This window comes from Alternaria incomplexa, assembly GCF_024043165.1.
Source record: "Alternaria incomplexa strain BMP 0042 chromosome Unknown scaffold_4, whole genome shotgun sequence".
Classification (NCBI taxonomy): Eukaryota; Fungi; Ascomycota; class Dothideomycetes; order Pleosporales; family Pleosporaceae; genus Alternaria; species Alternaria incomplexa.
Genome location: NW_026249853.1, coordinates 1,845,420 through 1,860,610, shown reverse-complemented (window position 1 = coordinate 1,860,610; position 15,191 = coordinate 1,845,420). Strand labels below are relative to the sequence as shown.

General features: G+C 52.5%; 7 protein-coding genes across 7 annotated transcripts; 4 read left to right on the top strand and 3 right to left on the bottom strand.

The window, feature by feature from the left end:
• Nucleotides 1-87: 87 nt before the first annotated feature.
• Nucleotides 88-926, top strand: J4E90_003855 (uncharacterized protein; the record flags this gene model as incomplete). Its single annotated transcript, XM_051433422.1, has 2 exons — nucleotides 88-256; nucleotides 316-926. 2 exons carry the CDS (start codon nucleotides 88-90, stop codon nucleotides 924-926), a joined length of 780 nt encoding a protein of 259 aa, XP_051293320.1.
• A 280-nt stretch (nucleotides 927-1,206) lies between these two features.
• J4E90_003854 (uncharacterized protein) lies at nucleotides 1,207-3,040 on the top strand (the record flags this gene model as incomplete). Its single annotated transcript, XM_051433421.1, has 2 exons — nucleotides 1,207-2,810; nucleotides 2,875-3,040. The coding sequence occupies 2 exons, from the start codon at nucleotides 1,207-1,209 to the stop codon at nucleotides 3,038-3,040; spliced, it is 1,770 nt and encodes a 589-aa protein (XP_051293319.1).
• A 517-nt stretch (nucleotides 3,041-3,557) lies between these two features.
• On the top strand, nucleotides 3,558-5,480 carry J4E90_003853 (uncharacterized protein; the record flags this gene model as incomplete). Its single annotated transcript, XM_051433420.1, has 3 exons — nucleotides 3,558-3,734; nucleotides 3,802-4,148; nucleotides 4,196-5,480. The coding sequence occupies 3 exons, from the start codon at nucleotides 3,558-3,560 to the stop codon at nucleotides 5,478-5,480; spliced, it is 1,809 nt and encodes a 602-aa protein (XP_051293318.1).
• Nucleotides 5,481-6,130: 650 nt separating this feature from the next.
• J4E90_003852 (uncharacterized protein) lies at nucleotides 6,131-7,215 on the top strand (the record flags this gene model as incomplete). The annotated part of the gene is made up of 2 exons (XM_051433419.1): nucleotides 6,131-6,173; nucleotides 6,197-7,215. The coding sequence occupies 2 exons, from the start codon at nucleotides 6,131-6,133 to the stop codon at nucleotides 7,213-7,215; spliced, it is 1,062 nt and encodes a 353-aa protein (XP_051293317.1).
• Nucleotides 7,216-7,377: 162 nt separating this feature from the next.
• J4E90_003851 (uncharacterized protein) lies at nucleotides 7,378-8,073 on the bottom strand (the record flags this gene model as incomplete). Its single annotated transcript, XM_051433418.1, has 1 exon — nucleotides 7,378-8,073. The coding sequence occupies one exon, from the start codon at nucleotides 8,071-8,073 to the stop codon at nucleotides 7,378-7,380; it is 696 nt and encodes a 231-aa protein (XP_051293316.1).
• Nucleotides 8,074-8,495: 422 nt separating this feature from the next.
• On the bottom strand, nucleotides 8,496-10,162 carry J4E90_003850 (uncharacterized protein; the record flags this gene model as incomplete). The annotated part of the gene is made up of 2 exons (XM_051433417.1): nucleotides 8,496-9,904; nucleotides 9,961-10,162. 2 exons carry the CDS (start codon nucleotides 10,160-10,162, stop codon nucleotides 8,496-8,498), a joined length of 1,611 nt encoding a protein of 536 aa, XP_051293315.1.
• Nucleotides 10,163-11,195: 1,033 nt separating this feature from the next.
• On the bottom strand, nucleotides 11,196-13,842 carry J4E90_003849 (uncharacterized protein; the record flags this gene model as incomplete). Its single annotated transcript, XM_051433416.1, has 2 exons — nucleotides 11,196-12,654; nucleotides 12,704-13,842. The coding sequence occupies 2 exons, from the start codon at nucleotides 13,840-13,842 to the stop codon at nucleotides 11,196-11,198; spliced, it is 2,598 nt and encodes an 865-aa protein (XP_051293314.1).
• Between the last annotated feature and the right edge of the window lie 1,349 nt (nucleotides 13,843-15,191).

The following is a 15,191-nucleotide window of genomic DNA, read 5'->3' as shown; positions in this document are numbered from 1 at the left end:
GGCGCCACCCCTCACGATATATGTTAAACTCCCTTATACTGCGCATTCCGCGTCTACTCATCTCTTCTCTGATCTAACCTCGCAATTATGGGTCGCCTTGACATCTTGCCCGCGCACGTCGACCCCTCCATCTTCGACGCGAACGATGTTTTCCTCGGCACTGGCGGTATCTTGTACACCATCTGCTACGCCCTGATGGCGCGACAGTCCATTCGCGACCGCACATACGCTATGCCTCTCTTCTCGCTCGCCTTCAGTATGTGTCTCCGTACGAATTGCATATGACACGTACTGACCCGGTACACCACTGTTCAGACTTTGCGTGGGAGATTGTATTCGCGATATACGTTGCCGATGAGCTCCGAGAGAAGGCCCTCTTCGCCATATGGGGACTTTTAGACATGGGCATTGTCTATGCAGCTGTCACGTATGGCGCGAATGAATGGAGACATGCGCCAGCAGTTGGCAGGAATATCGGCAAGATCTTTGCTGGCATGTTGGTATGGTGGTGCATCGCGTTGTATGCTGTGAGCTCATGGTGGCTTGATGTCGATCACCCCGTCAACCCAAAAGTTGGAAAAGCGTACCGCGGCAATCTGGGCATCGACAAGGACGAGCTAGGTTTCTGGACTGCTTTGGCCGCACAGGTCGTGCTGAGCGTCATGTCATTGGCACAGCTTGTGGTCAGAGGAAGCAGTCGCGGCTCTTCGTATAGCATTTGGGCGTGCCGTTTTATCGGCAGTGTGTCGGGGTTGACGGTGAATTACGGATATGTCTGGTGGGTATGGCCAGAGGCCCACGGCTACTATGTCAATCCTGTAGCAGTGGTGATGATGGTGACTTGGATCCTTGCTGATCTGGGATACTTGTTGGTGTTTCGCAACGTGCAGCGGACGGACGGGGTTGTCGACGGCAAAACCAAGTGAACGACTTTTGTAGAACATGGGAGTATTCTTTATGTGAGAAAACAGAAGCGCTAGCCATATGTCGTTCACTATATACAAAGGCGCAACTTCGTTGGTGCGACAGAGCAGGCTGAGCTCACAACCGTGATAACCCATATCGATTGCCAAGCCTTGGTCACATGCTTTCGCGACAGCGCGTTCAAGGCTCTGCCATGCCGGATCGCTTCCGCTCCTCAACGAATCTCTTTGTTTACCCCATCACCGACATTCCCATAACAACCACATCTTGACTCTTGGACACATGGACTCTGATGATGAAGATCTCAAGCTTGCGATGGCAATGTCCTTACAGGCGAATTTGCCTCGGGCTGCACGCGGCAGCGCATCGGGCGATAAGCACGAGTCAATCGACCTCACGTCTGACACTGAGGACGAAGATGACGACGATCTCAGGCGTGCGATTGCCCTATCGATGCAGGAAAGCGCGAACAATGACGTGCAACAGTCATCGGCTTCGAGCGCACCGCCAACGCGTGTGACCAAGACAGTAGCCGTCGTCGACAAACCTCCAGGTTTCATGGGTATGGATCGGAAAGCGATGGAATTGGAGCGTCTCGCAAGGCTCGGCAAGAGAAAGCGAGAGGCATCCCCCGAGGCACCTTCTAAGCAAATTGCAAGAGCGCATGCCGCCAAAAACGATTCAGGCGAAACACCATTACAATACCCCAGTGGCGCGATCAAGCGCACCTTTGCGTCCAAGTACCCGCGAACTGACGATATCACTATTGAAGAATTACTAGAAGCCGATAAAGTCAATACCGCAGTCATCAGCTCATTTCAGTACGATTCGGGATGGCTATACGAAAAACTTGATCCGACAAAGGTCAAGCAGATCTGGCTGATGACTGGCAAGCACAGAGGCGAGGACGTTCAGGCAAAGCGCATACAAGAGTGGAGGGAGTCTCGCGTACCGAACATGAAGCTCCATTTCCCGCCTATGGGTGGCATGATAGCCAGCATGCACAGCAAATTCATGCTCTTGTTCGGAAAAGACAAGCTACGCATTGCGATTCCGACTGCAAACATGACACAGACCGACTGGGGCGAGGTCGCAAACGACTGGCAGCCCGGCATCATGGAGAACTCGGTGTTCTTGATAGACCTCCCTCGCAGACATGACGGTACTGTCACGGAGGCGAAAGACTTGACACCTTTTGGTCGCGAGTTGGTATACTTCTTGGAGCAGCAGGAAGTGGGTCCGCAGGTCATCACCGGTCTGTTGAAATGCGACTTCTCGAAGACTAGTCATTTCGCCTTTGTGCACTCCATGTATGTCCTCAACTATGCTCATCGGGGGCCAGTACTAATTCAAAATGGTGGCGGTTCGCACAAGACCGAATCAACCCATCCCACAGGTCTCCCTGGCCTCGCACACGCTATACGAGAGCTCAATCTAGATGAAGTCGAGCATATTGAGCTTGACTACGCAGCATCCTCGCTCGGTTCTATCAACGATGCCTTCTTGTCGCGCATTCGCCTCGCTGCATGCGGCAAGTCGTTCGGGACAAACACTGCGCCAGAGTCTAACGTACGCGATTGCTTTCGGATATATTTCCCTACCAACGAAACGGTTGAGAAAAGCATGGGCGGTCCTGACGGTGCCGGTATCATTACGTTGACAAGACAGGCTTACAACGCACTATCGTTTCCAAGAGAATGCATGCGAGACTACGACTCGATGCGACGGGGGATGCTGTCGCATAACAAACTGCTCTTCGCGCGAGGTCGTAGAAAGAACGGGAAGCCCTTTGCTTGGGTTTATGTTGGCTCTGCCAATATATCCGAATCAGCGTGGGGTGGGCAAAAGGTGTTGAAGAGCGGACAAATGGGAAGTCTGAACATTAGGTACGCAAGACAAATATTTGATTTGCATCTGAGAAACATACTGACTTGAAATGAAACATGGCAGGAACTGGGAGTGTGGTGTTGTCATGCCTGTGCCAGAGGCAAAGCTTCAGGGTCTAAAGCAGGATGACGTACCGCCGATGAGCGTGTTTGACGGAACGATTGAGGTCCCTTTTCGAGTTCCTGCGGACGAATACAAGGGCAAACAGCCCTGGTTCTTCAGGTCATGAGCGGACTTTAGTTGCGTCGGTGCAAACGGCGACTCCGAGATCTTGGTTCTCCGGGCGGAACCGCTGGATATTTAAGTTGTCTGGTGCGCATGTGGTGATCGGAGACATTTCCGCCCACCATGAGCCTCTCTGGCTGCACGCAAACAGGGGGTCCACGCATACTTCAGTCAGATAGCGATGACTTGAACCCAAACAGAGAGTAATGCGAGGCTTTGCAGGGTCCTGAGGCAGACCGTATGTGCCGTATGGCAGTGCACGTGAATGGACACGATGCCTGGTGTCGATCATCTGTCCATGGGTGAACCGAGTCTTCCCGGAGCAGCCGGACCAATGCGGGCGCGCGTGGTGGACGAAGCGGGCATTCGGGCGTCTTAGCAAAAGTTCCGACGCGCCTCGACAGCACGACGTATGAGCCACGATGACTGTATATGCATGCGCCATGAAGCTGTGAGTTCCGCCATGATAGTACGGGCCCTTTTTTGTTTGTATCACGGATGTGTCCCCTTGATCTAGCCTCATGTCGGACCCAAAGCGCACGCGTCTCTCGGGCGATGCCTTGTTGCTGCAAGAGGGTAGCAATAGAGCCATGGCCGCGCCGCTGCACACCTGGTTCACTTCGCCAGCGCGGACGCATAGCAACTTAGCGCAAGCGAAAGAGCTGCCCTTGCACCTGATCCAGCTCATCCTCACACACGTACGTTGGTCTGCGCCCTGCCACGCGACGAGCTGCCCCAACCGAGCTATACTAACACGCACGGAAGCTCGACGATGTCGGTGACCTCGCGCGCATCACGCGCACATCGCGTCTGTTCTACTACATGACGCTCCCGCGGCTCTACGAGACGGTCACGTTACACTCGTACGCCGAGATACGATACGTAGATGGCAGGCCAGAAGGCTACGGCAATGGCAGCCCGTTTGCCATGGGCCTCAATACGCTCGTGTCGCGAAACTTTGGCGACTACATACAGACGTTCCGGGTCAAAGGCGATTGGCGAGAACATGATACGGAGGAATACAAGCAGGGCCGAGTGCCGGACAACAGCATGATACTGCAGGTTGTCATGCGTGCCGCCATCGACAGGATGAAGAACCTCAAGGCTTTCGCGTAGGTGTCGTACCAGAATCATAGTGGACAACTGCTGATATGCCCAGTTGGGAGCTGAGCACCCCTCCTTTGTATACCGTCTACCAGGGCATCGCAGCCAGGACGACGCTTGTCTCGCTCACCCTTCGGTGTCAAACCAAACGAATACCACGGCCGACTACCATTATACCTCCGCTTCCGAACCTGACCACTCTGATAGTGTACGATATCGATCCTCTCTGCTACCCCGACGATATCTCGCTGCTTCTGTTGGGTTCCAAAAAGCTCGAGCACCTTACATTACACTGGAGTCCGCGCATGCGGGCTGTAGGTGAAGAGTCGGTTTCGCTGCACTCGTTATTCGGACGATGCATGTCTGCCAAGCATTCTATACCTCTTAAGCACCTGGGAATATACAACATCTACACTCGCTTCTCCGACGATGGCTTCCACCATGTTATCCGCCCCGACACCAATACAGAGCTCACCCTGATCAACTCCATGGGCTCCTCGGACCCTATGACCGTTTTTGCCGACGACTCTTGGAGGATACACAGTAATCATCCGACGCCTCACAACCTGAAGGTGATGCGCACCGATAATACGGATAAAGAGAGCGCTGTCATGCTGGGTAAATTCAAGGGCATGGAGCGGTTTTACATTGTGAGCAATAGGCGAGGCAAGGACTCAGCAAGATCTACCAGCGCTGCTGCAACCCCAACAACACCGTCCACGATGACGCCGGGTGTGATCGGAGTCTCTAGCGCGAGCAGTACTCCAAAACACACGACTGACCAACGCTGTCGCAGCATCGGGAGTGAATTTATTGCGGCCATACAAACCAATCACAACCACAGCATTCGCCATCTTCTTCTCTCGGATCGCTGGGTATTATCCGATGATGCCCTGTTCAGACTTTGCCAAACGTGCTCCAATTTGGAGCAAGTTGGCTTCGCTTGCTCAGTGCCACCGCTTGAATCTCTGCGCCAGGTCTTCGCTCTCGTGCCCAAGCTCTGGGCCGTCCGTTTTCTATTCCGCCCAAGCTCCGACACAAGCGAGGCGCCGTATCAAATCACAGATGCTGAGATGCATGCCTTTGCGATTGGAACAGAGTTCTGGCGACCGGAGTACAAAAACATCAAGTACGTTGGCTACGGCGACAGCATCGTGCTCAAGCTAGGCGACGTTTACTACCCATCGAAAAAGGAGTCAACACCGAACAGCCAGGATAACAGCATGAACGCTAAAAGAGCAGGACCAATAAGAAAAGTTACAGTTGTGAAAAGGGAAGACGTAAATCACATCGAGATTTGGGGAAAGGACACTACGGAATTCGATCCCTTGAACCCTTGATGCGGACATGTCAATGTGACAAAAGTTATATGTCCATCGCGACGCAGCAAACGCAGCGCTTCCTTCGTGTATACTCTACATGCCGGAGGCCCCTGGGGAGACCGGACTCAGCCCCAGCAGGCACCGATGCCGCCAGATAGGTACCATGGCACATTTCCCGTCCACCGATGCCAAGAGGTGTTGACGGCGGCAGTCTGACTTAATTGTTCGGACGACCTTTGTTGGAAGCCCACTTTGCAAGCCAAAAGCAAGCCAACAATGTATATTAGTACGAGGCAGTCGTGGAAGATGCGACTATGTACAATACGACCCATAGGACACCTTGGGCACCTATTTGATGCCTCAAATACAGACTTCACTACGTTTCTTACTCCTGATTCACTCCTTTGTTGGCGCAGCTTCCTCAGCTCCGTTACCTGCTGTTCGGTATTTCGAGGTGACCACGGATATCTGCTAGACCCTAACAATGACACGAGGACACGGTAAGAAGTCTCAGACCCTACAAGACAATATCGCTGAACAGAGCTAGATGTAGTGAAGGGTTCTCCAGCGTTGCTTGTTACCTACCGCAGCATCGCATCCGCGCCTTTCACTATCAATAGACCTTGCTCTTTGGCGTTAACACTCAGCGTATTCATTGCCTAGACTATATGGCGATTCTACTCTCGAGCGACCCTTCGATCGACGCATACAGTGAGTAACATATACCTCTACAGCAACATCTGACGACGACATGAACCCCAAATCAATCTACAAAGAGACAAACGGGTTGTTTACCCCGATCCGCGAAGCAGGCAAAGGTACGTGCGGAAGTATCGCGTTTTGTGCACGCACACCGTCGGCTGCAAGCTCATCCACGACCAGCTCCGTGGCGCAGGGTGCAGCCCTTGTCGCCGTCAAGATCATCAGTCGAGAGATGTGTCGCGACAGGATAGCCGATGAAATCGTCGCTCTCGAACGCATCCGCAACTTTCTCGCCGTCGATAAGAACGCAACTGTTCGGAAGCACCTTCCCATGCTCATCGATAACGATTCGATCAAGAACGGCGGATCGGGCTGGCTGGTCGTCAGTCCTGTCTGTGGTTTCGATCTTGAGCGGCTTCGTGTCGTGGTCACCGCGATAACCCAGCCGTCGTCAGAAAACGATCCTTCGCGCCGTTTTCCCCACCCCGCGATACCGGAGGTACTCATACTACACGTCGCAAAACAGCTAACGCAAGCAATCGGGTGGCTCCACGACGTCGCCAATATCTCCCACAACGACGTCTTTGGCGGAAACGTAATGCTCGATGTATCCGCCTCCAACAAAGAAGCCAACTTCACATTACCAACCGTTGTCGTGATCGATTTCGACCGCGCAACCCTGGACCCCGACAACATGGCAAAAGGAGCCGACCGCTCATATACCTACGAGCTCATATACATGCTCGACAACGCAGGTCGAGCGTCATCACAAGAAACGCACGTACTGGAAGATGTGATTGTGCCAAGGGAATCGATGACCTGGTGGGACGCATTTAGAAATTTTCTTGTTATTAACAAGGGCCAGTATCTGCAGGATGAGTCGGCGAGTTTTGCGAAGTTCTGGGGAAGGTTTGGCGCGGATATCGATCGCCGGTTGGAGAGTATGACGGGTGAGGAATGGAGACGGGTGAAAGAGCTGGTTGATATGGTTGCGAAGAAGGAGGTCAGGTTTCCAAGTGAGGAGATCATTAGAGAGGTTTTGGGGGAGTAGGGGAGCGGATGTTTGTATGATACTTCAGGCGAACCAAGAATGAATCTACAAGTACGAGGTACCTTTGTATCCTTACCAACAAACCATAAGCGTCACGTCTCAGCCAGCTTCTCTATTCCTCATCCGCCATCTCTGCTACCGAATACATCGCTGTACGCACCTCTACTCCTTTACGGACGTACCAAATCCAACAAGGTATGGATGTGCACCAAGCTCACACGCTCCGGGAGTATCACCGCGCCGACGACTACACGTACCGTGATTATACCACTGCGGGCAAACTTCCTCTGGACCCGTGGCTAGCTTGCCAAGACTAAGTTCAACCGCTTCGTCCATATCGCTATCATCCGTTAGCTCGGGGGCAGACTCAGATTCCGGAGATTGCTTGTCTTCATTCGTGGAACTCTGCGCTGGTACACGAATCCCATGAGCGAGAAGCAAAGATTTCATATGCTGCCCATCTATCCTCAGTCTCCTATTCTCCTCCTTAAGCCCCTTCCTCTGCACTTCTGCAGTCTCTAGCTTGGACTTGTAGTACACATTCGTATCCTTGATCACAAGGTCAAGGGCAACGACCTGCATGTCTGCGCTCGTTTTCGCCTTTTCGGTGTCGCGGAGCTTAGTCTCGTATTTGGTCTTGTTGGCTAAGAGAGAGGTGATTTCAGCGCGAAGATCGTTGTGAACGGCGTCTGAGTCGATCTGCCTACGGAGTCGTAGGTACTTTTCTTTGTAGCTGTTTTCGGCGTCTGACTTTATAGCGGCGAGGGTCATCTTGTTGACGAGAGAGGCGAAGCTGTTGGGATCGGTGGTATCGGTGGGTTGCTCGGGGGAGCTTGTTAGCCAGGAGGTTAATGTCATTGCTGTTTGTCTGTAGTTGTTCAGATGTCGGGTGGTGTGTTTGGTTTTGATGATGTCGATGGCTGGTAAGACTGAATCGTCGAATGATTTTGTTAACCAACGTGATACGATGGGAATAGCTAGAACTTCAAGAGATATGGCCGGGGTTCAGGCAATTGTGAGCTTGAGACACGTGCATTGTGAACATGAGTAGAGGCCCCGCCTGACCAATAATGTGAGCACACGGCGATGCGCAAGGGTAAAGCAGTGTGTTTCCGTTCTCTTACTTACGAATGTCTTGTTTAGTCGAATTCGCATGTACAGAAACATTGTGCGGTCAGGTATCGTCGTCATCAGGATCAGGGTCTGTCGAACGGCTTAAACGAAGCGACCGAACTAGCAATTCTCTTCGCGAACGAGGTAATTCGAATATTACTAGATGATCAAGTAAGGCTCTCAGCATCCTCATTGTGCATCTTAGTGTTCTTCTCCCTCTCCAAGAAAGTCTCCTGCTCCATTCTACTCTTCTCAACGTCGACAAAGAAGAAAAGCCAGGCACAGCTAACCAGGCTCAACGCGAACAAGAAATAGAAAGGACTACTGTTGTTGCCAGTATCATCGATAATGGCAGAGCTGACCAGTGGGCCGATGAAAGCACTCGTCTTTCCCACGATCGAGAACAAACTGAAAAAAAGAAATTCTTTCCCTCTCGGTGTGACCTCGGAGATCATGGTCTGCGAATAGCTGTACCACGGACAGACAAGCAGTCCATAGAAAGCCTGGTATACCCAAACCTCCCACTTGTTATGGAAACCGAAGCGTTGCGTCCAGATGCCGATCATGCCCCAGCCGTCGAGAAGGACGATGCATATGGCGACGACCATGAACATGGTCTTGGTGGATAGACCGTAGTACTTTTGGATGCGCCAAAAGGCGCCGATGCCAACCGCCTGGGCAGCGATACCTACAATAAGCAGGTAGGTAAGCTGCAGACTGTTGTACGCAACAATCTCGTTCTGTAGAGTCCCGATAACCGTCACGGTGGTGTTGAGACTGTCGCCGAGGAGAAAGTAGCCCGCCAGATATGCCAGACTTTGGCGCAACTGCCAGATCTGTCGCATCGCGTATCCAAGCTGTTTGAGACCAGCTAGGACTATGTTCGCGCGTCCTGGGTCCTGGCCTGGTCGTCTTTTCTCGAGGATGAACCACGGAAGAGCGCACAAGATCCAAACTCCAGTCGCAAAAGCGATAAGTACCGAGAGACCCCAGTTGTTGTTCTCCGCGCTGTCATTGACGTGCAGACCGAACATGATGCCCACGATAACAGCCAGGATGAGGATCTCAAACACGGATTGAACATAGAACGCCGTGTTGGAGAGCTCGTTTCGCTTCATCATATCGGCAAAATCGTACTCTGCGCGGGTAATCGTTCCATCGGCGAACTCCTCGGCTTTGACTCGTAATTCCTTGGTGTTCCTTGCCAGTCCAGGGAAGGCAGCAGTCCAGAATGTGATTGTCGTTTGGTATGCGATAAGACCGACAATATAGAGACCCACACCGGCGTGCCATTTATCCTCGGTATGAACGCCTAACCAGCCAAATCCGATTCCGAAAGCAATGACGGACAGCCCTATCAGGATGTTGGGGCGCCATGTACCAAAATCGGCGAAAGAACCGAGGATCAAGAAAACGAGGACCTGGATGGCGAAACTGATGCCGTTGCAGAGAAGCACAATGGAGTTGATGGTACGGTTTCGGCCCATGAAGTACAGCACCTCGGAGTCTCCTGCAGCTTCATACATGAGGTTTTGGAAAGCCGTCGGACCGAAGTTGAAAAGAGTGAGGCCATTGTCTCCAACGTAGTAGCTGTTCGAAAATAGGATGTCAGCCTCAGCACAGTCAATGTACCGCGCTCCAAATCAGTCCCCTCGCTGGAATAGTTTGCATACCAGTAATACGACCAGATCTCCCACTTCGATGTCTCGTAACGTTCGTCGAACTGGTCCGGTGCAACGGGGGTGTCTGTATCGACGGGTACGCCGACGGCTCCTTTGATAGGGTCCTCAGCCGGCGCACTGAGAGGCGCAAGGCCTGGCTCGTTTGAAGCCATGAATGTGAAATGAAATGGACGTAACGTCTAAAGGAACACAAAAGATTCAGATTCCAACATTGCGCGACTTAAAGCTTTTTCAGCCGGGTAAGTAGTCGCTTAGCGTACCCTGGCGATTCGTCATGGTCGGAGATAACCTCCTAGCAGTGCATGGGGTGAAGGTGCACCATGAGCCTAGGCCTCTAACGGCGCGGAATGTCGGAAGGATCGCGGTCGTGATGGATACTCCGCATGAAAAGAAGTGCCGATGATTGGAAAGAGTGGAAAGAGGCGCGAGTAAGACATGCAAGCTATAGCCAAGCGGAGCTTGGTTCGTCGATGATGTGGGGTGAAGCTTGAAAACCCTGAATTTCTGATAAGCTAGATCGTATCTGGAATAGCGCTTGTCCGCCACCGGCGTAGGTGATCATCGAAGCCCCGCGCGCGACGCGCAAACCTCAGTGTATATCATCGCAACATCTGGCATGCTTGCGATGATATTGCTACACTCGATATCGCGAGCTGCCACCGCCAGATTCGATTACAATCTGGAGATGACTCCCACACTACAGTCCATGAGGATGTTAACTCAAAAGAGATGGTCTCGAAGACTTTCTCTTTTACACCAAGCGCGAGATTGCATGTTAAAGGGTGGTGAAGCATTCGAAGTGCATAGGGTAAAGTGCATCATCAAGGATATATAATACTACAAATCTGGTATATGATACAGTTCCCAACCCAGCTTCCGACCACCGAGAGCACGCGTAGTAAGCCGCACAAAGAAACCAATAAAGAAAGCACAACGCTGTGAGCGATCCAAAGCCACAGCATCCACCCCCACCCGGCTATGTTCAGCCCTATGAGAGCCTGCCCTTTCGGGCGGCTGGAACTCAATAGAGCTGTCAAGCCAGGGTGGAGGGGAATACACCAAGGATAGCAAACTCGATCCAAACAAATATGACCAACTCCCTTCAATGCCGCCAGGATCCAACAACCATGCGGAGTTGCGGGCAAGCATCTTAACCCTCAAGATATATCAAATAGGCCAAGCATCCTAATCCTGGGTTGGCGGCGGCTTCGCTTCCGCCCTCGTACCCAAACGTGAAGGCCGCTTGCCCGCCTTGGTCTGGTCTACAAGGAACTCCTCGTTCTGGTAACGCTCGTCTCCTTCGTGTACGTTGGGACACCTGTTGCCCTTGTCGCAAGTGCCGGCAGCATAGTTGATGCATTTCTGCCGCACACATTTTGTTTCTGATGCAACACAGTTTGAGCATGGCGCGCCTTCGTCGCATTCGCCTTCCCACCAGTGACGGTAGCAGTTCACACATGGGACTCGGGTCGGCTCCGCCGGACCTGGTGTCTTGCGTCTCGATCGTCCAGAAGGCCCAGAAGGTCCAGGTGTAGAGCGGGAAGAAGCTCGAGTCGCTCGTCCCGAAACAGAGGGCTGGCGTGAACCGTTCCTGCTCGTGTCCATGATGGGCTCATTCTGAAGGCTCTCGGACCCGTGAGACATGTCTCTCGAACCACCCTCGTACGGTTGTGAGTGATTGCGTGAATGGGTTTGGTAGCTGCGCTGTTGAGGCTGCTGGAACTCGGCTTGGGACATCGGAGGCGTTCCCATCGAGAAGAGAGTCGAGTTGAAGGCCGTCTGATTGGTGTTATCTTCTGTGGGAAACCAATCGCTGCAGTTATATGTATCTCCGAGGTTTGGCTGAGAAGCAGCATCTCCCACAAGTGCGTCAACGTCGAAGGCAAAATTCGAATCCAACTCTTCCATAATGGGAGCGTGGTTACCCATTACTCTCTGGTTCGTACCATTTGTTGGTAAGTTCTGCTGCTCAAAGTTCTGCCTCATATTCCAGTTCTGCCCAGTGAGGGGTGCAAATTGATTCGAAGAGTGTTGCGCGACGTGAGGCTGAGGCGGCGCCGCAGAAGAAGCTGAGCCGTACGAAGGTGTCCGTCTCATAGACCCATGCGCCGGTGTCGACATCTGCGACCGGATTTGCGACTGAGCATCTCGCTGCATCTGTTGCATCATTAAGTCCCCGTCGTTCGAGTTCATGTTTCCGGCCTGGTTGGTCATATGCTGACCACTTCCCATCTGTCGACCGACCTGCGGAGATGTGCGCATCAGGCCTAAGTTATGTTGAGGGAATCTAGGTGATTGACTGCCGGCGTTACCCGCAGCCAAGTTCTGCATCAAGTGTCGCTGCTGCTGGGGTGACATGTTGCTGGGTGTGCGTCCTGGAGGCGCGGCCATCATGGCACCAGGCTGTTGCAAAGGACGCCGGGCGGGTGCCATCTGCCCTGCTGAGCCATTCGACTGCTGTGACGAGCTTCGTCCATGCATTCCATTCGGTGCGACATGTCGAGCTTGCCTCTGCATTTGTGCGTCGCCCATGATAGTATCGCCGTTCGACCATGTGGTTGACAAAGGGCTCATGGCATTGGTATCGGAGGGAAGTGAGTTCGAGTGCGTACGCTTGAAGTCTGGTGTAGTGATACCGGCAGCACTGTGTGTATTAGCAATAGCTTCATCCATAGAAACGATGTAGAACTTACCCAGCTGCGTCAAGCCTCCTTCGCTTGTTAGAGTCGAACGCTCCCTGCGAAGAAGTCGGTTGGCTCCGTTTGGGAGGCCTCTGAGCATCGTTTGGCACAGGGTGCGATACTGATATTGCTATAGGCCGTTGCTGGGTTATCACAAGCTTGGTATTGGCAGCACTCAGCGCAGCTTCAGCTGCAGAAGCCCTCTGTTTGAGACTAGTCTGCTCTGAACGCCATTCAGTCTCTCTTTTCTGTACGTACTGTTTCGCTTTGGTCTCAATGCCCTTCTTCATCCATTCGACACGTGCGTTTGCCTTATCTTCTATGGTCTTTCGGTACTCAGCGTTCTCACTCTGCTTTGCTATGGTGGCTTCTTTGAACCCATCAGCCTTGGCAGCAGCGAGGCGAGCCTCGATCTGGTCCACGGTCGGCGCATCGACTGCGGCTTTCGATTTTTCTTTCTCCGTGGCGATGTCTTGTCGTAATTGTGCGATCACGCTTTTCAGATCTTTGTTGACGTTGCCCTGCGTGTCCCTGTCGGATTTAAGCTGGCCAATGATCTTATCAGACACCTTTTTCTCCAGCTCTTTTTCACGTTTCTCCTTCTTTTTCTCACGTTTCTCCTTCTCTTTACCACGTTCAGACGCGAGGTAGCCCTGTTGAAAGACATCTACCTGCTTTGTGAACTCTGCAGTGACTTCTTTGGACCATTCTCCGCTGGCTCTTGCTTCCTCGAGCTTAGCTATTATCTCGTCGCGACCCTGAAGAATGCTATTAACACCAACAATGAAGTCCGCACGCTCCTTTTTCATCGTATCGATCTCTTTCTTCAGGTGACGGTTCTCGTTATTGGCGTGCACCTTCTCTGTATAGCGGTTCTGGGCGCGTGCCTTTGCTGCTTTCGTTTCGATCTCGGCGGCAGTAGCACGCTTCGCGGCATCAATGACTCTTTGCTTCCCATCCGCGACTTCTTCGACAAGGTGCTTCTTGGCTAGTTCAGACTGAGCAAGGCGCTGCTTAAGGGCGATGTTCTCTTCGGAAAGTGAGACCGTGGGCGAAGTAGCCTTCTGGGACGTTTCTGGAGTGGGTTGCTGTGGCTTTGCGGGTTCGGGGTTCGACGGGCTCCCTTGGGAGGTGAGAGCCGAGGGCGCCATAACAGTAAGAGCGATCCGGGTGCGGGTAATCGGTATGAAATGAAAATGCACGATCAACGCGCGGGGTAGCAATGTGTGACTGATGCGATGATATCGTGGGATAAGGTTGTGGTGAGTAGACAAAGGTCGAGGTGAGACGTAGGTAAAGAGTGCATGAAAGTGCGAGTAGAGGTGGTATTCTGGCGCTAGTCGCAATCTTGTCGCGGAAGTCGAAGTGAGCCTCGGATTGAATGCGTCCAGTGAAGGTGAAGGCGACTGCGCTGCTTAAAGATGGCTTCGCCTTAGAGTTGGCAGAGGTTGGCTGTAGACGTGCTGCGCTGTCGAGTCGCGGAAAAGTCTGTGGTCTTGGTTGGGGTACCAAAAATGAGAAAATCGGTTGTGTTGTTGTTGTTGTTGTTGTTGTGCGCGGAAGCGATGGGTTGGTCCTGTGGTTGAAAAATCGTAGGTGGCAGTATATTTAGGCGGCGCACAATGTCCAAGATCGCGACCCGCGGAGGGCAGCAGGCCATATAACTCAGCTTGCAGTCGAGGATCTCAGTTGTCAATGCGAGCCAGGTAAGCGTGCAGTAATGGTAAACGACGCAAAGTTGTTCGGTGAAGGCAGCACGACATTGGCGGCGATGACGACCTCGCAAAGCCGACCGTGTGGCCTTGGGTTAGGAGATGCTGCCCAGGCGCAGCGCTCACAATGCCACCATCTCTTAAACATGATATCGAACGTATGATAATACGAAAGTGATCCCCGTAGATGAGCTATTTATCTTGCCGTCTCGAACTTCTAGACACCACTTGCCATCCTCTCTGAGACGAACGCAAAAACCCCACCACTTTAAGCTCTACGGTCCCAAGCAGATTCTGGCGGAAAGAGACATGATGAATAAACGAGCGGAACAAAAGCGTTGTGAGATTGTACCTGACATGCGTGCACGGCGCTGAGCAATGCATTGAAGCCAGCATCACCTAGACTGTAGCGCAACCATTACGACAATTTCGGCGTCTAGAAGGCTATACGAAGAAAAGCCTTGTCTTCCGAGGGTTGAACTGCAAGGATATACTACCTCGCATTAATCAAGATCTCTTCCTCGCCGCCATCAAGGTCTGTGAGGCACCTGGGAGAAGTGAAAGTCGAGCTTGCGTTGAGTCACATGCTCTCCGACCTGGCTCGCGACACGACTTTGAGCGCGCAACGCAATATCGTAAGATGACATGCATGCGCACAGTAAAATACCTGCGCAATACTACATCTTCGCCATGATACTTCGACCGCGTGCGATATCGTTCGAGATCTGTGCAGCCTTTGAGGCAGACTTCGCGTGCGCTGACAACATGACGTCATGAGCATTGCATTT